Raw genomic sequence first — 21439 nt, forward strand, 5'->3', positions numbered from 1 at the left:
ACACACACACATACATATATACAGCATTAAGACATATAAATAGGCCAAGAACCTTTGTAAATGTAAAACAACATACAAGTGTTACTGATGTGAACCATGGGGTGCTCTCTACCAGTGACACCAGCATAAGCAAGCAAAAATAACATAAAATACACCTGAGTAAATCTTAAATTAACAATAAATTAAGTTTATATTCAAAATTCAAATTGCATTCGCAATAAAAGACTTTTTCTAAATATTCGTTTTGCCATTTAAATCTTTCAAATCGTCCCTGAAAGCAGCCAAACAAACTGAGCAGGAGATACTACTAATTTAGATCTTTGGTACGACTCTGCTTGATAAAACCTCTTGTTACGCATTTCAGGAGCAGAACTTGAACGCACCGCAGCTCTGAGTGGTGGTCATGTGACCCAGCAGCAGGCGGGCCATTCTCGGCTTCTCCTTCGTTTGGCTCCAATGTCGGAGGTGTTTGTGCCTGGAAGAGATGGACTCTGGCAATGCACGAATTTGATCACTCAGAGATCCGATCAGCTGAGTCTGTGAATGGCGCCAAAACAGGACCCTAAACCTAAATTTCAAGAAGGTCGGTACAGAAAAATAGCACCGATGAATCCGGTGTGGAAGGGGGCGGGTTTGTTGTTGTTGTTGATGCTACTGCTCTAGCTCGACAATAGTGGTCTCCAGGGGGGAAGACAGAGCTACAGAGCCTTTATTACTGACCATAAATGTGGAGAATTAATTTTAAACATACCCAAAATTAACGTATATTAAAGCTCGTGGTCTTACAATTAAGCTAAAGGCGCAAAACAGACGTTAGCGTCATGCTAACAGTTAGCTAGCTTGTTATTTGTGCTATGCATGAGCCAAACCTGTTAGCCAATGACAGACACACAAAAGAGCCACTGAAACAATGTCAGTCCAGGTTCTGTTAGTTCAGAATCTAGCTGGGGACCTTCACGGTTGTCTTAATGAGTTATTACATTAAAATATAGTGTATTCACGTCTGTTTTTTCCCTCTCAGTCCTCACGTCCGTTCTTGTCTTCGCAGGTGAAAGAGTCCTGTGCTTTCATGGGCCATTGCTCTATGAGGCAAAGGTTTGTAACGGTAGTAACGTTATATAGAGAACTGCAACGATTAGTCAATAGTTATCAACTGTTAATTTAATCACCAGCTATTTTGAGTGTTTGTTTTTTTCAGAAAAACAGTCAGAACTCTCTGATTCAGTTGCTTTAATGTGGATATTTTCTAGTTTCTTTTCTCCTCTGTGACCTTAAACTGGATATCTTTGCATTGAGCACAAATGAGACATTTGAGGACGTCCTTTTGGGCTTTTGCAAGCACTGTTTTTCACCATTTTCTGGCATTTTATAGATCAAACAGCTAATCAAGAAAACAGTCCACACATTAACTGACCAGGACCATAACTCATTGTTAGTTTCAGCCCTGATTATGTGTGTGTGTGTGTGTTATTACTTAATCATTAACAGATGATCAAATGTCAGAACCACTGATCTGTGTTTTCTTGTTTTACAGTGTGTAAAGATCAACATAAAGGATAAACAGATTAAATACTTCATTCATTACAGCGGATGGAACAAAAAGTGAGTAGCTTGGTTTACATTAATTTTATTTCCTGGCTGAGTTTCTCTTTGTGTGTGTGTGTGTGTGTGTGTGTGTGTGTTGTGAGGGCTTTGTATTTTCCTTGTTATGGAGTGTGTTATGTCTTTTGCAGCTGGGATGAATGGGTTCCTGAAAGCAGAGTTCTCAAATATGTGGACAGCAACCTTGCGAAACAAAAAGAGCTTCAAAAGGCCAATCAGTAAGTTGTCAGTTACATTTTGGCCGTAGATTTATCGTTAGTTGCTTCATGAGTTGAAACAGTGCTCTTGACACAACACTGTATGGACAAATATCATTAAAGACATTTAAGTTGATTTATTTATTGATCCATCCTCCTTTTTTCTGTCCCAGGGACCATTATGTTGAGGGAAAGATGAGGGGTTTAGCACCAAGCAAGAAGATTGCTGCTGTGCAGCAGAAAAATGTTGATCTGTAAGTTTCCCTCCTCTAATGATATTATAAACACATCATGTAAGTTGATAGTGTCATATAATGTCATACATAAAATGTCTTTTTTTTTCATCGTAGGAAAGTGAAAAAGGCAAAACAGAAGAGTAAGTAAAATGTTTCTACATGACATTTAACTCAAAATCAAAGGACAGTTTGTTTAACTCACCATGAGAGACAATAACATTTCAATATTTTTAGAAAATGTTCATGGGCCATTTAAGAGAGGTTCAAAATATCAAATGCTCGTGAGTTTTGTCACATTAGCGTTGTTTTTCTGTCAGTGCAGACCAGGAGCTTCTTTCTGATGACCTTATTATTCATGTCAGAAAGACGTGTAAAGAGCAGCCTTTTCTGTATATGCTGACAGCAGGTCATACATTTATAAATTAATCCCTTTTAAATCTATTACATTACCTGTATTCTCAGAAGAACCACTTTTCATCTTTTGCCTTTTATCTAACATGTGCTCCATGGTGTCAAGCACCTTGAAAGCATCCTGAATCTGTGAAAGTCACCAGCAAAAAGACATTAAGAGTTCCTCACAGAGCTGAAGTGCTGCTTCATTAACATGTCCTCTCACTTCTGTTTGGCACATAAAAATACAGACTGTATAATGAGTTGTTGTCATCCATTATGCCTAAAAGCACTGTCCCCTTTAGGGATCTCGTTATGGATCTGTTCCGTACCAGAAGAGGCTTTGGTTTTGACAACCTGCCCGACATTTAATGAAAGCCCCTAACCTTCATTTCTATATGATTTGCACGCTCTAATGGTTGTCTTGTTCAGCCCCAGGAGGGCCGGGTGAAGGTACCAGCAGCGGAGAAACACCCCAGGGACCACGGAAGAAGCGGGCTCGGGTTGATCCCACTGTGGAGAGTGTACGTACCGTCAGTTACTGGTATCCACATGGACACACATGAAAACATACCTACATGATTACGTAGCTTAAACCGTTCATAGCATGGCATTTTGTTCACATATAAAGCTGAAAAAGTGTGCTAACATAGTTTAAAAGAGCCATTTTGATCACAAGGCTTCTGCACCTTTCAGAAAAGTGCAGACTGACGTTCCCTCCTGCAAAATATAAAGAGACGTCAGACTAAAAGGGCCCTTAAAGTGAAGTTTAAAATTAAGGGCTGTGGGGAAAAAGTCCCCTTTCTTTTTGATTTCATTCTGCTCTCAGATTTGTTTGAAGAGTCACTTATTTATGCATTAATGTGCCTGCTGTCCCCTGTGGGCCACATTAGGTGAATTCTGGGACTCTTTGATCACAGCTCTCTTTCTAGTGAGCTCACTGGTGAGAGAAGATGTTTAGTTTGCCTCAGAAAGTAAGAAACAGCAGAAAATGTTGGCACCAGGAAGCCGGCAGCAGATGTGATTATGAGCTGCACACAAACCAACAAAAGATAACAGCACTTACATCATTAAAAACTGAAACGTTTGAGGGTGGAGGCCGGTTGCAGCAGCCACAGACCTGCTGCCAGTTTCCAGCATCAAGAAGGACGTGTTGGAGTACTGTGATATCATGGCTGAAAATAAACATTATGGAGGTGAGGGAGAGGCAAAGCTGCTCCCAAACACTCATTAAAATAATCAACAAAAAGCCCTTTAAGAATAATAATTATCTACATTTGTGTCTTCAACCAGGAGGAGATGTTCACCAACCGTGTGGAGGTGAAAGTGAAGATCCCCGAGGAGCTGAAACCCTGGCTGGTGGACGACTGGGACCTGATCACCCGACAAAAACAGGTGAAGGACAAGACGCACGCAAACCCCTAACAGGTGTTTGTGTTCGCTGTAGATTTACGTCAGCTATGACAGCTAAAACTCACCTGCTGCCTTTTGTGTTGCTTACAGTTGTTTCATCTGCCTGCAAAGAAGAATGTAGAGACCGTCTTGGAGGACTATGCAAACTACAAGAAATCAAAAGGAAACTCGGACAATAAGTAAGAATAAACGCCTGGATCATCTGTGTGCAGCTCGTCGTGCCACCTGTCACATTCATTCATTCATTCTTCCACATCTGTGTCTCTTGTGGAGTGAATCACAGGCAGCTTCAGCACAGCCTGGTTCCATTCATGCATATTATGAACCACCTCCTCAGCCACAATTACACATCCTGCAAAGTTCTGAAGTGTTTAAATGACCATAACAAACATGTTTTCTGCTTTTTAGCCCCTTCATAGAAAACAGGCCACATTTGATTTTCTTATTTTGACAATCAGCTCTCTAATGTTGGAGGTTTTAAATACAAGTGCATCAGTGAAAAGTAGAAGCGGCTCTTCTGTCCGGTCACGCAGTCGAAACCGCAGACATGTTTGAAAATGTCGGCCAGACTGGTGCGTTCGTGTTTGTTAGCGGGACAAATTGATTACTTTGCTTGATTAGTGATTACTTAATGGTTTTTTTTTCTGATTCCTGTCGTCATAGTTTGTGACTTCACTGTTTTCCAAATTTCTCTCTTGTCAGGTGATCGCACCAGACTGGCTGACTTTCATGTGTTTAAGCTGCATCACAGCACAGCACAGCACAGCAGGCATCACGTTAGCTTTGATTTACTTTCAATCCCAATCACAGTTTCAGATCTCTACATGTTATGGTTCCTTAAAGCTGTGGTCTCTGAAGTCTCCATGGAAGCTCTCTCCAGAGGGATATGTGACTTTTCTGCTTCCTCCTCAGGGAGTATGCGGTAAACGAGGTGGTGGCGGGCATTCGGGAGTACTTCAACGTCATGCTGGGCACTCAGCTGCTATACAAGTTTGAAAGGCCGCAGTATGCCGAGATCCTGGCTGAACACCCAGACATGCCGATGTCTCAGGTGTACGGAGCTCCACACTTGCTGCGCCTCTTTGGTAGGGACCCGATTCTATACACACACTCAAAAACACAACAGTTCTCCGTCCCACTTGCCGCACGCAAAGCGAGGCACACACCTGTATTAACAGGGCGGTCGCGCAGCTTTAAGCCTCAGGGCGCCTTTATGACCTCATCATTATTTTATTGGATTAGCCTGCTGCCTAACAGGTATTTATGGCGACAAAACCTGCGAGTTATATTGTAAAGAAAGTTGATTTAATAAAGGAAGCCGAGCTCATTGAAGCCGATGAATCACTTTATTCAAACTGAGGATTTTGTTTCAGGATTTTTTATTTATTTATTTATTTTTAGGGTGTCGACATCATGAAATATGATGACAGGCTTTTGAAGCTTGATTCGAAAACCTCAACAGAAGCTTCAAATAGAATAAAAGTGACGTTCAGCACAGCTGTAATGATCCAGTCAGTGTGTCGCTGACTGACACTGTTTTCTGATGTCTGAATATTCAGAAGTTATTGGTAATTACAGTCACGTTTTATTGAGGCGAAATTGAGCATCGTGCTCTAAGATGACTCAGCTGGGCTCTTAAGATAATTAATCTGATTTGATGACTGATGTTGATGAACACCTCTGGCTTCACAAACACACCAGGGTCTAACTATAGTGGAGCATGTTGGCCGTATATGATTAGATTTAACATTTTACACTTGGACATACAGAGTTTACGAATAGGCTCGATCACAGCGATTGCTCCGTAAGGCGGCTGTGTTGTTGCTGTGGCTGACAGCAAATTGGGCAAATTTGTGAAAATAGAGATCCCTGGAGTGCTCTATAGCCCCATATACAAGATTTGTGCATCATTGTGATTGAGTATCTTGATTTATCAGGTATATAATTTACTGACCAAGCCAAGAAACAGACATTCTGCTTTTGTTATTGCAATAGTTTTTCAATTGAATCTTCCAGAAAATGTCACTCTGCTAATTCAGTGTAAAAATACAAAATATTTGATGCATATTGTCCATCCTGAGCACTGTTATTACAGCTGTAGGGAAGCTGTATCCCTGAAACAGTCAGTCCTGTCTCCTCCTGCGTTGTCTGACATTCAGTGTGTCGTCCCCCCTGACAGTTCGTATTGGAGCCATGCTGGCCTACACTCCACTGGACGAGAAGAGTCTGGCTTTGCTGCTCAGTTACCTCCAAGATTTCCTGAAGTAAGGTTTAACTCCCACCACACCACCAGAGACGCCATGTCATGTCTGGCTGATTCTCAAATGTCATTTTACAGCCACATTTGTGTTAGTGCAGTCAGGCTTGTTGCAAATCCTCAAAACATAAGCCATGAAATCGATTTTCTGCTCTGGAAAATGTGTTTGCTGAGGCTGACTGTACACACGGCAGCGTTTCATGACAGGTAGAGCTGAGGTATTTTAAATGGTTCCACAGATGATTCATTTGTGGTGTTTGATTCCTTTTGATAGATTATTTAAAATGTAAATCAGAGCAAACACACGGCCTCTGTCAGTATCTGAACAGCGCTGCAGACGTAGTTTGACTCTCTGAAATAAGTGTGATTCTCGTGTGGTTGATTCGTATTCAGATCCTAAACTTAGATGCACAACATCTAACATTTCTTCAATAAAAGTCTAAAAACAATTAGTGCTTAAAACTCCCATGATGCCATGGTACTTCACAACATCACATTACTTCTTTTGTTGTCTTTGGTTTCATTGAGAGACCCCCAGTGGCAGAAATCACATACTGTGCGTTTAAGCAGAAGTGCCAGTACCACACTAGAAAAATACAAAACACAGGTAAAAGTCCTGCATTCGCAATGTTACTTCAGTATTATTAACAATAAATGTACTTAAAGCATCAAAGTATTAGTTCAGGAGAAAGTCGGATCCTGCAGACGACTGGCTGCCGTATATGACATTATTAATCTGTAAAGACTGATGCATTCATGAGCAAGCAGCTCTTAGTGAGGTGGAGCAAGTTTGAACTACGCTTTGAAATGATGTGTAATCAGCGATTTCTTGTTTTTTCTTAACACTGATCTGCTGAGCCGGACATGAACTGAAAACATCATCACCTGCAGAACTTATCATAAAACCCTGATCCCAAGAAAGTTAATGAAAGTTGAAGTTTGGCCTTGAGATACAATGAAGTCGCCCTTCTTTCACGCAGCCACAGCAAAGCTGTTTCCTTGATTTTCTCCAAGTTTGTTCATCCATATGAAACTGAAAGAACATTTTAATTATATGTTATTGAATAAGCAACAGTACAGTGTTTATCCACTGACGTGATTCAGGCTTTAAGGTGGATCCTGCCTCATGTTGACTCCAGGCGTCAGTATCCAGAGGCCTGCCGTACGTAAAAGCAGCCTGCTGTGCGACCGTCCTCAGTGGATTCCTTTCTATGAGTCTTGCAAACTGATTCTGAATTTCCTCTGAAGAGCGTTTTCTCATCTCGTCACATTTCATCAAGATAAAACTTTCGTCCAACTGGACGAGACTCCGACTGGGAGTTTGATGGCATAGAGGGTCGACTGATAACTTTCCTTTCTTCCATTCCGGCCTCCGCTGTCTTATCTCAGTATGACGACCGCTCCCTCTCCACCATTACAATCAATTCTACATTTTCTTCAGGTACCTGGTAAAGAATTCATCCACCCTCTTCAGTGCCACCGACTACGAGGTTGCGCCCCCAGAGTACCACCGCAAGGCTGTGTGAGAGCACTCAGCACACGGCTCCTATCGAGACGCGTCATCCCCATCTCCCAGACCACGTGTAAAATAGCCATTACGACCCTTTTGAGTGCAGCCGCCTTGGATAAGATTTTTCACTTGAACTGATACACTTCCTCCACAGAGGTCTCAGGAGCTTGTCACGGCTAAGAAGTAAAAAAAAAAATAAAAAATTAGGAAGCCTTTTTTAGCTGAATATCTCTCCCTTTGTTCTAAAGAAGCAAGAAAAGAAAATTGTGTTGACAAGTGACCGACTCCACAAGCCGCTCTTCGGTGTTTCGTGCATTCCATCTGATAGATATTTGTTGCTGTTGCATGTGAGTATTTATTAGTGCTTCTTCTGCCACATGAGGCGCAGTTTAATGCTGGAACACACGGTCAGCACTCAGCAGTTAACGTTTTTGTATCTGTATCTTGTGTATTTGTATCAATTTGTAAAAAAAAAAAAGAAAAAAAAGTTTCTACAGAATCTCTACATTGTTTACTGTGTTTTCTTGTAAATGTCTCGACTTATTCGGTGTCATCGCTGTGCATTCAAGGTGCATTTTGCGAAATAAGATGAAATAGAAAGCATCGAGGCATCATCATCTTGTCCTGTGGATTATGCTTCAGTATTCACCCGACAAGACGGCGAGCAAGAACGTCCGTCTTTCATGCGTTTGCTCAGTTCATGAAAAATATAAAATTGTGCAAGTGGCACATGAAGGAGCAGCAGTTAATACAACTGTAAGGATTGATGTTTCAAATGCCCACAGCTATGTGTTTTTATTAAAACGAGGGAAAAAATCATTGGGATTAAACTGATTTTAAGACTCTCACAGCCAAGAGAGGCGCTAATGACTAACACAGGACAGACTTCAAAATACACACACCAAGATCAGTGTGAGTAAATGATTAAGAGTAGATTATTAAATAAAGTTAGCAAAGTTAGCAAAAGGAATCCTGTTTTTGGCACACACACACACACACACACATATATATATATATATATATATATATATATATATATATAGTTTAAAATACCTCAAAAAGAGGAAAGTAATTTAAAGTCATTCTGCAGCAAGCAGCATTTTTCATCAATAATACTGTAATTAATAATATTAGTTCAGTAACCTCACATATAATAGTAAAACACTGTATTTTACTGCACCGGCTGAAGAGTATTTTTGATTCTTTTAGTACATTTTGCTGATACTTTTACAGGACTTAGTGCAGTATTTTCACACCATGGTATTCATACTTTTACTCAAGTAAAGGACCTAAATACTTCTTCCAATACCAGTAAATGAAGATATGAAACAAAGGTGGTGTAAAGAGTAAAATGCAGTCGGGTTGAAGTATAAGGTGGCAAAACATGGACACAAATATTTGCGCCTCAGTAACTTACAGTAGCTGCTTGAGTGATTATTCTCAGTAAATACTGCGTGTTAGTATTTTAACTTCAGTAAAAGGTCAGACTACTTCGGGTTTGGACGCCGACAGAAACCTCCAGTCTAGAGTGTCTCATGCAGTCCTCCAGCTGTCCCCTACCGGAAGTTCACTTTGTCTCCAGGTCAGCGAGTCCTCGCGCCTCCAGCCGACGCAGCGGCGGCAGCGCTGTCTCTATGGTAACGCTGTTGCCGTGGAGACAGAGACATACTGAAGGACAGACAGCATGCAGTTTAATATGTTCTCAAAGTGACGAATGGCACTCAACAAAAGACGATAAAACAGCTGCTCTTCATCCAAAGGTCAGACCTTTGATCGTGAATGAAGCCTGATGTTAAATATCTGATAAGTCATTTAAGACGCGGGTGATCAGCGCCCAGCAGGGGGCGACACTTCCCCTTTCTGTTTGATCGACTGTCCAATCATCTCCATGTCCGCCTACCTGTTCATTTGTAGTTCACGTGTTTGTCACTGTACGCAAGGTGACGGAAGGAGTACTCACATCCATTACTGAAGTCAAAGTACAAATACCACTCTGCAAAAAAACTGAAAATCTTACTAAAGTAAATATATATATACGACTCTGAAATGGACTATTCTGCATAATGAGTACTTTAGTTTTGGTACTTTAAGTATATTTTGATGTCAGTACTCTTACTTGAGTACAAAATTAAATGCATGACTTTAGGGAGTATTTCTACTTTTACTTTCACCTCTTCTAATGTCAAAATGGAAAAATACTCCTGCATCAAAAATGTTACTGTACTTCAGTAAAAGTATGCAAGTATCATCAGAAAAATGTAGTAAAAGTACTCAATGTTGTAGTATTACATATGTTCTCATTGGATTATCATTGCTCAAGCATTAAAGTAAAAGCACTATTTTACTGTTGTAGTCTTGTAGTTGTAGTAATGATTATTTTTGAGATTCTCAATTGATCAGTCGGTTGCAGTTTGGTAGTTGAATTTATACTAAAACATTTATATTTCATAAGATCCTCATGTGTTTTGTGTGCAAAAATCTTAATTTGTAAAGTAACGCTCTCAAAGAGTTACGGTGAAGTAAAAAGTACATTTCCTTCTGAACTGGAGTTGATTAGAAGTAGAAAGTGGCATGAAAAGAGAAAACCTGACAAGTACAAGTACTTCAAATTTGTACTGAACGTAGTTACAATCCACCACTGAGCAAAGCAGAAGGATAAAACAAATATTGATCAAATGAAGGTACAACAGCCGAGTTTCCCTGGTGGTTGAGAAATGTCCAGTGGCTGACTATGTTTTCCACTCATTGCGTTTCAGCATTTACATTTTCATGCTTCCATGCCGAACAGCAAAATCAATAACACTGAATCAATCAGCCATTGTAAACTCTGGTTTGGTCAGATTTGATTTGCTCCTCTGTTTGTCTCTGTTAAGTAATTCTAGATGGATTTTCTGGCAAAAGGTTACCAAGTATAATAAATTAGTCTTGAATATTTTCATCACTATAAAATTCAATGTGGCCCCTTAAACAGTCTGTGGTGTAAATCGAGAGATGCTCAAGTACGAGCCGGTGAACTCATCGTTATCAGTGCTGTTGTATGTATATTGTCATGTGTAATATCAGATTCTAGCCTCTGCTTTATTCTGTGTCATTCTGTATTCACGTAAAGGCTGGATGAGAAGTTTCAGGGACCCATCACAGACAGTCAGAGAACTGAGGAAGTGTCCAGACCACGTGTCCTTGAGCACTCAGACGCTGCCTGCTTAAGTTTTATATGCTGCTTCAACTCAGCGTGGTGGTTTTGTTAATAGATGTATTCAGTCAACAGCACAATAGCAGTCTCACTATTTCAGACCTAAGCTTCCAGCAGTTTTCTCACAAATGAATGTTTTCTCATCCAATATGATTGCTGAAGATAACAGATCGCCATGTGTTTGCTCTAAGGAGTCGGCAAGTTTAAGATATTTTAGTTGTTTATTTGAAATGGTAAATTACTGTTTGTATTGTTGAGTAAATAAGTTCAATCACTGGTGTTTATATTTGGACGTGAACAGATATGACTGTTTATACAGTACTGGGTAATGAATGCAGATAGAATGACAGTAAATTTACTGTTTATTGGAGTTAAAAGGCAGGTTCTGTTCTCCTTTTCTAATCAGTAATAAATAAAAAACTCAGCTGCTTCACTGAGGTAAAAGCAGCAATAACTCTGTAAAAAGCAAAACTAAATGTCCCGAATTTAACACTTACAGTTCTAATAAAAGTACAGAAATATTAAAATGTCTCCAGTTCAAATGATTGAAACATTAACATATTGCAAAACACACTCGTGACTTGATTCAACGGTGCTGTCATGTAAACTGATCAGTATAAATATCTAAGCTTTATTTCAGATGAGGCTGTTTGCAGTGTGATCTTAGTTCATCTAACAACTTTGGTGGTGCTTTGTTTGTGCCTCATTAGTCCATGTGAGCCCTTTTATGCACAAACACAAAAAATACTACTACTATTAAAGCAGTAGCACATGGCAAAAGTACTGTTAGACGCTTTGTGTGTAAATTTACCCATCAGATGGACCTAAATGGTGGGTTAAAAGTACAATATGTCCCAAATATTTGTGATCTAGACTTGTGTGTATTATTGATTGCAAGGTTCATAACTACCATTCTACCACAGTACAGTAAACTGGGTGACACATAACAGACAGGTGAGAAGGTAACAGACAGTTTGGGTGGTTATTAAGATCATTTTCAAAGCAGGTGTTCATTCAGTATGGCGGACAGTCAGGTGAACAGTTTCTGTAAACTATAGCAGATAATGGGAGCTTTTCACCGGGTTGCTCACAGATTAGGAGGCGCTGTTTCCAGGTGTTTCGGTCTTCAGGTAAGCGTGACGTCATGCCAGGCTTTTCCTGCTCTGTCCCAGGATGCCTCCAACTTCTCCCAACGGCACTTTACAAGGAAGTCCCGCCTTCCGACTTTGCCAATTGGATCAAAAGCAAACCGGACCGCGCATCCCTCAGTCTGATTGGCTCGAGTGGTTGTCAATCAAAGTGCGAGCAGCGTTTGCGGTTAGGCGTCAGGTGAAACTCACTCTGTCAGAAAAAAGGGGACCGAGAAAAACTTACTTCGTCTGAACTTTCCGGAAAGTTTTGATACTTTTTTTTATGAATTTGTTCATCAAAGGAAACTTTTAACAGCGGGAACCAACACGTTACAAGATGAAGAGCCTCAAGTATCGATTGAAAAAGCACGAAGTCACCATCACAGTAAGTTCAGTCCTGTTTCTGTATTGACCAAGTTTTGCTAATATTCCCCGTCTGATACCACTGAACCAGCTCTGTGCTGGTCAGCGGTGCTAAAGCTAGGCACTGTGTACAAACACCGGGCTCTCTCGCGTTTGACCTCCTGTCCTCAACAACCACGTTCACCCCGGTCATGTTCCCACGGCGGCGGCGGGGTGGTTGAACACTCACCGCCGGCACCTGCAGCCCCGCGCGGCCGGTGGATGTGGCCTGTCTCAGGTTTATTACACTGCTCGGCTTCAGGTTTTTATGACCTGGCCTAAATCTCAGCAGCTGACCGTGTGTTATCACACATGGTCTCCGACACTGCTGTGGTGGGTATTGATCGAGGTGTCTGTTGTGACTGGGAATAACCTCGCGACCCCTGGACGCTGGATTTCATCACCAGTACATGAGATGCGAGGATGAAGGCTCAGCTCAGAGACATCCAGTTAGCAGCTTATGAGTCCACCTACTTACAACTAATGCAGTCAAACACAAAAAGGAAATCAAGGTTGTTCCACTGATGTTGAATCAGCCGTCTGGTCATTTTGGAGGCCGTAGTTTGTGGTGCTGCTGTTCGTTATTCTTCCTGATTGGTGTTTCAAATATTTTGTCAGCCTTACTTCAGTAAAGGTAGATTAAATTATATAAACATCTCACCACCACAAACTGTGTTATTGATCGTTTTATTCTGTCAGTTATTTCTGTTTTGCAAATAAATTGAGAAAATAATAAAAACAATCAGTGAGGACCAGGAGGTTTCTCCTTTGTTTACTGTGACGCACGACAGAAAAAGGCAGCAAGTCCTCACATTTGAGAGGCTGAAACCAAAGAATGTAAGTGAATCAGACCCTTATAACTTCATGGAGGTCCGATATATTGCAGGGCTGTTGTGTTGGACTGCTTTGGTTTTTGCTTGGTGTACCTAATAAACTGGCATCAGTCCTTAACGCAGCATTCCTGCAACAAAACACAAACGGCTCACAGAAAAAGACGACACCAAAACCTCACATTTCCATAGAATTTGTTGCAATTAGCCACTGAGGCTCCGTGGCACCGTGGAGACACCAGAAGACCCTCCAGGAATGTTTCTGTGATTTTGTTCTCAGGTTAAGTGAGCGTGTGTTGCAGCCAACAGTACTGAATGAACATAACGACAAAGTCCAGAATATCCATTAGGTTTGTCGGCTGTGTTGAGTAATCACATCATGGGCCACAACGTTGAATTCATTCCTCTCAATCCAGCAGCAGCTTCTGAACGTCACTTAATAGTCAGTCATTACGATTCTGCACAGTTCAACATGCAGTGGGTGTTTGGCACCGCACTCTGTTTTCAGCTCCCATAAATTACCATGAGAAAGGCACAAAGCCAGCGGAGCTGTGTGTGGTAAACTATCTGGGCCCTTTAAAGGGGCGGGGGGAAGCCTTTCAGGGGTGAAATGGTATTGTATGTGCATTAAAAGTTGTCTCACCCCTTCAGTCAGATGCCGAGACAGCCATTTGAAATTCAGGCAAAAAGAAAAAGAACACTGCAGCATTTTTTTTGCACCTTTTTCTGAAAAACTCTGAGGAAAAGCTCGAGGTGAGCTGTGTTGTGGAAACAGACATGACATTTGCACAGGTCTGAGTGATGATTCCATAACAGCCTCAGTGCATTCCTCTGTGCAAAGCGACAACTGACAGACGGCTGGACCTCTGCACACATCGCTAAAGGTCATTTTAAATATATCACACAATATGTAACATTTCCACTTTAAAAGGTCTAAAAATGAGTTGGTTAGTTAAGTCATCCCAAATATTTCCAGCGATGTTCAAACCCGTTTGTGATCTTAGTCAAAATAACGATGCGTTTCATTTGGTCGCCGTCACGTCAGGTGGATTTTCATCAATTATGGTGGTTGTTTAACAAGAAAGGCAACAACTCCCATGATCCCTCACTACTTCACGTCATCAAACTACATCTTTTGTTTTCATTGAGACTCCTGGCGGCAGAAGTCACACACTGGCCCTTTCTTCAAGACGTAATTTACCATAGCTCTAATTTGTGTGTCGCCCGAGGTAAAGGCCTAATTATCAGTCTTGTTTCACCTCCGTCCTGTGACGTTGACAGCATCAAGTGTTTTGGATGCTTCCACCGTCGGTGCACAATGCCTGGAAGGTGAACTCACTCACTCTCTCGTTCTTTCCTGGTGGGCTGACTAATATTTAAGAAAATATATCGGCATTTTCCGAGTGGGAGAGGTGAAGGGGAATTCAAAGGAAACTTGCTTTTAATATGTGAACAAACAGTGACTGGCCAGAGAAAACAAATCAGTTGAGGAATCATGTGCTCTTCCACTCGTTGCACAGTGTAAACTTAATCTTATCTCCTCTAGTAAGAATTTATGGATTGGTTTGAGAAGGCGTTTTATGGCTTCTGTGTTTACGAAATTCAGGCGTGACATTATCTTCAAGTGACACTTGGTCTCTTTTATGGTGTTCTGTCATTATCCTCCAGTCAGGTTTGCCTATCAGATATTGGTGGGAACTTATTTCAGTCAAGGAATGCTAGCTAGGCTGCCAAACCATTTAAGGTAGCTGGGAAATAAGGCTGATTTCTTAGTGACCAGGACACAAAATGCCGAGGCATTCCCTTGAGGTCTGTTTCCACCAGTCAGGACTCAAGTTTCTCTTAATCTCTTGTGTAGAAGACTATTTTTGTGTTAAAAGGGATTAATTACAAGGCTTCTCGTGACAAGCATTATCATGTATGATTGCCATACACTTGCAAAGGAGCGTAAAGTTAACAGAGAGAAATGTCTAGGCCTGCAGCTAATCATGGTTTTCGTGAAGAACAGATACTCCTGGCATTAGAGGAACTGGCAAATTTTTCCTTCAAAATAACTTCTAACGATTAACTTATTATCAAAATAGCTGCTGATAAATTGATGATTGAATACTGAAGCTCTAAGCAGTAGGCAGGTCCTTTTTCATTCCTCAGTTGACCACAAAATGCACACAAACAGTGCTTTCAACTTTAGCCATTATTCATTTTTGCAAAGTAGTGCGATAAATTCTGGCAATAAATTCAAATATTATACAGTCATCATTCTATCGTTGAAAGTTAGATTGCAGATCCTTATCTAGAGAAATAACAATAGAAAAGAAAGCAAAGGAAAATAAGATAAGAATGGCCTCAGGAAGATTAAGATCAAATGTCTGAATCTAGTTGGACTTACATTCTTCAAACACCCAGGATGGCAACAAAGCCAGATCTCCAAAGCAAGTATGTTGAAAATGTTTCGGCTTGAGCAAAAACTTTGGCAGCTTTTCAGAGTTTCTGTCTGCAGAGACAGGAGATCTCCGGGAGGAAATAAGAGAAACTGGATTTCCTGGTTAGTTTTGGGATTAGTCTGAGCTGTCACACACAGCCACAGCTTGTTGTCACAGCAAACATCTGCTCTGTCAGATGGGGAACTCCACTGTGTTTTGTGTACATGGCTAAAATACACTGAAACCGCTCTATCGGACCAATGAGCTGGTACAGTCGGTCATTTCTTCTACATGAAAGGAGGTCCGCCTGAGGCAGGTTCATCCATGTCTGTGCCAGACCACAGTGAGCGGCAGGGCTGAGGTGTGCGATATGTCATTTCATAATATTTTCTTGTTCCCAAGATCAAACTCTCGAGAGCTTTCCCTCCATTCTGCTCGCTGGAACACGATCAGACAGTTCTGACATGAAATGCTCTGCAGCGATTCCCTGTGCACTATTAATTCCCAGTGTTTGTGTCCATTGTGAGGGTATGTTTTCAATGATGTCAAGTGTGATGTTATTTTTTTTGCGAAGTACCACGCTGGGGCCATATGGTCAAATTTAAATAATTGATTTAAAATCTAATAACTGACTTATTTCAAGCAAACTTTTAAACACAAAAGCAAAAAGGAGAGTGACGACGTGTCAGAAGGGCACTTGACACCAACAGCTTGAGTTTCCTTTGAGCTTAGAATCTCTAACTTTTGCCATTTGTATCGTCAGCACGCTGCGCTCTTAGTGAGGCTGGTAACACCTGTTGTACGCTCCCACACTGGAGCAGTACTGGAGTCTTTAATGTTGAGGGACAGTCAAGACAAACAGTGTGAACGTTAAACCTCATTGGAAGCTAATTAAAAAAACCAGAGTAGCAGGCTGGATGTTGGAAACTGTTTTTGCATGTAACTTTAAGTGTCGCTAACATTATCGCCACAGTTCATACTGCAGCACAAGCTCAGCTGGTTTTGTTGGTTCTCAGAGTCCCCCTCTGGCATGCCGTGTCGGTATGTATGTCTGTTGCTGCCATCTGTAAATGTGCTTGATAGATACGCCTCGCGGTACACATGAAGGTTGACATCTCATTTTTCCTGTCTTAAGATGTGTCCCCTTACATTTCCAATAGACTGAAAAATGGCATAACCATAAGTTTTGAGTGGAGCATCTATTTTATTTTTGTAATATCATGAAATAATACTGTACCAGTGACCTCAGTGAAACAGGAACGTTTTCCAGTTCTCAGTTCATCTCAGACTCCGACACTGTCCATGTTGGAGGCTGCTCTGTGTCGTCTTTGAAGTGTTTTTTCTGTGCTTTTTTCTTTTCTTCTGACACATGCAAGGAGCTGAGAGTGGAGAGAAGAAAATACAGGGGAGTCGCTGCTTTTGATTTCAGCAGTCGAAATCAAAAACTCATTTCAGTTGGTTACATCACTGATGTCCCAGCGCATCCGCAAGATGTATCTTTCACCTCAGTGTAGAATGGAAACGTGACACCCCTAACGATCACATTAACTTTATAATAAAAGGCTGGTGTTTCCATGGTTCAAGCTCACCCCTATTTCTGCCTTCACCACATTATGATTGTATTATTAGTGTGCGTCTAACAAAGCTATTGTGGGAAAATAATCAGGAATCCTTCTTTTCATAACTTGACTTTATGTTGTTCTGTTTCCATTGTAGACATTGATATATCAGATAGACTGGCTGTGATTGGCTCTGGTGTCCATGACACTCTACTGGAGTGTCTAAGCTGTGCCCATTGGATGATGATACTCACAGAGCCATTGCCTGTTTAGCTGTGATACTCTCGTTTCTCATAAGCTACACTGTAAAGCTGGAGAAAGCAAAGTGAATATGAACACATGCACTCAAGCACATGCGATTAGCAGCTGGTGTTAGTATCTTGCAAAGGAGCATACAGCAGATATTTTCCCAGAAAGCAATTAAGTCTGCAAGCCAACTAACATGGATGTATTCAACATACAATGTAAAATATTTTAAAAATGCACAAATGTTTTAATGCACTCAGTGCAGTTGTTAGGCCTCGAGGGCACGCACAATGCATTTTGGTGAGTAATGCTAAATGTAAATACTTCACACAGGAACACTTGTGAATAGCTTGTGTGGTGGGGATTACGAGTGGCTGGAAATCAAAGTCATTCAGTGCCACACCTCATACACACTGCTGGCTTTTGGGTTAATCATCAAAGACGTGTTTTGTTGGAGTGTGTGCAGCACTGCCTGTGGCGCAAAGAAATCATTTATGAAAGCTGACGATAAAGCTCTCTGATCAAACACTACATAATGTGACTGTGATCAGCAGTCAGAGAAAGGCATTTTTCAGATTAAGATGATTTCATGAGTTTCTTGAAGGATTATTCCATTAATATATTCCTTTGTTTAGTGCGATTAATCCCTGAAAATGCCTCTCCGGCTCACCTAACAGTGTGTCAGGATGGTGAGGAGGACAATGTAAGGCTAAGTGAACAGTCTTACCAGCAGCATATCATTGGCTTGTTGCCATGCAGCTGCATCTCAATTGGACGTCTTTATTGAATGCAGTTTTGGTCAGTAGCAGATCCTGCTTAGAGCGGCAAAACTGATGTTTCACATGTCAGCAAAATTTTCACTTACATAAACCGTAAACCGACAATAACTGATTTTTTTGGTGGCAATAGAAATTAATAATAATGATTAACTTTATATGCTGACTTCTTCAACAAACAGTTTCTTATTTCAACATCCAGCAGCAACATGTTGGTTCATTTTGAGTTGTGTGTGTGGCCATCTGATGAACGGAAGTCTGATATTCACTCTCTTTTTGCTCAGTTTTTGGTCTCTACCAACTCATCTATGGAGACACAGAGTGGCGTTCAGGGTCGTCAGTATTCTTCTGCAAAACCGCTGCTATCCAGTTTGCACACAGTTTAAACAGCAGACCAAGGCTCGTCGTCAAAGCCAGTCATTTGGTTTGGAAAGCCTTCATCAGTGAAGGGTTGAACGCTCACCTAATGAAAACCTTCTCTCAGGCAGAGACACAGCAAAATGTAATGAAAGGGACAAATCAAGGATAGAACATTTTCTGCCTCTCTTATAGCCTCCTCTCTATAGACAGCCTTGTGCTCGAATGGTAACATGGCAGCTTGGCTGTTTTTTTGAGTCTGTATCAGAGATGAATGACAGTATTGCTGCTGCTCAGCAGGCCTCACATCAGTCGATTTACCTCTGAAGGCTGTTTTAAAATCATTTCATTTGTAAGGAGAGTTCGCTGTATGCCTGCGTATTTCCCTGCGTCTTTGTGCTCCTGATCACACCTTGTCTTTCTTCTGTCTTCTCCCTCCAGCAGGCATACACTTTCGGTTGAAACGTCAGAGCCTCTGTTGTCCTTGAAGTGGTGTTATTTTACAAAATAGAGAGCAGGGCTGGGATGATGATGATGATGGCAGAGTAGGATAGAGAGGCCAGATGGAGCTCTGTATTGTTAGGAAGTCCCAACAACTCTGATTTCAGTGTTGTTTTTAACAAAAGGAGAGTGGGGATGGGGCTGGGAGGAGGGAGAAGGGAGCTTTATGGCTCCAGGCCTTTGGCAGTGATCGCTATCTGCTGTTTTAGTCGTGTCTTTCTATTTACTGATAAGATTGTGAAATTGCTGAAATAGTCCTCAAATGTGCTCAACACAAATGTGTCCTTAGGGTGTCTAAGTTGTGGAATAATGACATTGATGTCATGTGGGATTTTGCTTGTACTGCCAAAAAAATGTGAATCAAGAACTGGCAAGTCATTGAAGTGTAGATTTTATTTATTGTTGCCATAACACACACACACACACACACACACACACACACACACACACACTGCTACCACCATTATTGCCCAGTGCTGTCATCTAATCAACCGTAACAGCTACAGACCTTCTATTAACCCCATCGACCACGTGCATTTTTGAAGTCTCCAGAATCCAGAATCTCCTTTTTTTCCCCTTTATCAGCCATTATCTGCTATGAAACAGTAATTTTAGCTGTGTTTTGTTCCGAGCATCCATCCATGACTCCAGGGGAACTGGAATTGACTCTAAATAGTATCCAACCCCAACTCCCACAGGTTTTTTTTTTTGTTTTTTGGGTGTGTCAATACAACTGAAACCATTATTAAATCAAATGATTTTGTTCCATCTCCCACCTGCCTGCTGTCACATGCTAATGCTTTTGAGATGCGGGGGCTAATTCGGCTCTCTGGGGAGTTCTGTAATGGTCTGATTCTGCAATTTCAACCACAGGAGTGTACACGGCCTGTTTCTAGTTTTCCTATAAATCCTCTGGAAAAGCACACTAACGGATATACAATCAATTCTGTGAACAAGTAGATGTGGTTATCGTGTCGAGCTGCACCGGCGCCTGTGATGCAGAGACAGAGATTCAGTCAGAGAAAGCCTGATCTTCTTTTTAAGTTGAAAATTGTACTTAATTTTAAACACTAGTTCAAAACATGTCTGGTCTGATCGGTCTGATTGATTAGCCTCTGGTATTGGTGCTTACCTGCCATAACATCGCTACGTCTCTCGTGATGCTAGAGTATATGCGTCATTTAAGTGCAAAAGCCCATACAAACATTTTATGGTCTCAAAGAAGGCAAAGCTTGATTTTATAATAATAAACATTACCCTAGCGTGGGAACTTGTATGGTTTGCATCCTCCTAAACCCCTGAGGAATCTTTCTCAAGCCGTTGAGCAGCCTCTAAGGCTCTGACTACCTCCTGAACGTTATCAAGTAGAAGCCTCCATCAGACGGTTGAGGCTCCAACGTGGAAGCACCCAGCAGGCTTTCTTACTCCTCTGCTGGAGGAGCTGAGAAGGTTTGGGATTTGAGAAAATCCTCTTTTCCTACCTCCCTCAAGTGTGCGCATTGTTTGCCTTTTTGAGTTTGAGTCGCTATAGACTGAATGTTTCATTTGAGTTAATCCTAGGTCAGACTGCAGGCTGTTCAAATCTCCTCTGACAAGCGCCTGTCAGAATTAATGACCGGTCTGTTTGGTGCCCCGTCAGGAAGACGTTCATGGAATACAATGGAGCAAAGACTGCTGTCACAAATAAATACATGGGATGTCAAAGCACCAAATTATGTCATTTAAAAACATTTTCCCATTCGTCCGCAACAGTGAACTGTACAAAATTGTTCTGTTCTCTCATTATGGCGCAGAAGCTGAAGATTTCATCTCTGAAATGGCGTTACCCAAAATAACTCACCCAGCCATATTGAGCCTTCATCCTAAAACTTCTGTAGAAATAAAGAGAGGTTTAATTTGTATTTTCATTGCATTGAAATGGCAGCGGAGACTTTGATTAGATTGCAGGGAAATCAGATTTGCTTCTCAAATCAGTTCTTTAACACTGTTCCTTGCAATTGATCAGATCAGACTTGTGTGTCCAGAGAAGACCAACCTATCTGCATGTATGCACACTGGTACCGCAGCTTTCCAACACAGAAGCGTGTGAAATGGAGATCCATCACCTCCCAGCCTCCCCCAAAGTGCCAGCTGACAGTTTACTTCAGCGTCTGTCTGCAGACTCTCTGTTGTCCCGCTCGGCTAGTAGCAGCATGGATTCTTCTCAGCCGCTCTGATGCACATCCGACACTCTGGATTTGCCGCTGTTGTTGTTCGTTGCGTTGCGAGTGATGCAGAGACACTTTGAAACATCCTGTAGAAATCTGATTGTAATCACATTTCAAATCACCTTCAAATGTGGCTTTAATCTGATTTGCAAAAAACTGCATTTCATGGTTGTTGTTTTTTTTTTTTTGCTGTCCAGACTTTCTAAAATC

General features: G+C 41.3%; 2 protein-coding genes across 2 annotated transcripts in view; both read left to right on the forward strand.

The window, feature by feature from the left end:
• The first annotated feature begins 386 nt into the window (after window positions 1-386).
• Window positions 387-8104, forward strand: LOC143321718 (mortality factor 4-like protein 1). The gene is made up of 12 exons (XM_076732286.1): window positions 387-583; window positions 1049-1095; window positions 1535-1602; window positions 1734-1820; window positions 1973-2053; window positions 2150-2175; window positions 2858-2949; window positions 3719-3820; window positions 3929-4017; window positions 4751-4923; window positions 6018-6102; window positions 7537-8104. Exons 1-12 carry the CDS (start codon window positions 544-546, stop codon window positions 7619-7621), a joined length of 975 nt encoding a protein of 324 aa, XP_076588401.1. The 5' UTR covers window positions 387-543; the 3' UTR covers window positions 7622-8104.
• A 3990-nt stretch (window positions 8105-12094) lies between these two features.
• Window positions 12095-21439, forward strand: part of uacab (uveal autoantigen with coiled-coil domains and ankyrin repeats b) — a 41423-nt gene continuing 32078 nt past the window's right edge. The window contains exon 1 of the mRNA XM_076732314.1: window positions 12095-12313. Coding sequence (XP_076588429.1) covers window positions 12266-12313 — 48 coding nt within the window. The 5' untranslated portion in view covers window positions 12095-12265. The remainder of the gene's footprint in view (window positions 12314-21439) is intronic.

The sequence above is a fragment of the Chaetodon auriga genome, chromosome 1, assembly GCF_051107435.1.
Source record: "Chaetodon auriga isolate fChaAug3 chromosome 1, fChaAug3.hap1, whole genome shotgun sequence".
Lineage (NCBI taxonomy): Eukaryota > Metazoa > Chordata > Actinopteri > Chaetodontiformes > Chaetodontidae > Chaetodon > Chaetodon auriga.

Excerpts from the sequence above, each read along its gene's own strand:
- LOC143321718 (XM_076732286.1), top strand. The coding sequence starts at position 544 with ATGGCGCCAAAACAGGACCCTAAACCTAAATTTCAAGAAG. Across the intron at positions 1,096-1,534 it reads CATTGCTCTATGAGGCAAAG|TGTGTAAAGATCAACATAAA; the intron begins GTTTGTAACGGT and ends CTTGTTTTACAG. Across the intron at positions 2,054-2,149 it reads CAGCAGAAAAATGTTGATCT|GAAAGTGAAAAAGGCAAAAC; the intron begins GTAAGTTTCCCT and ends TTTTCATCGTAG.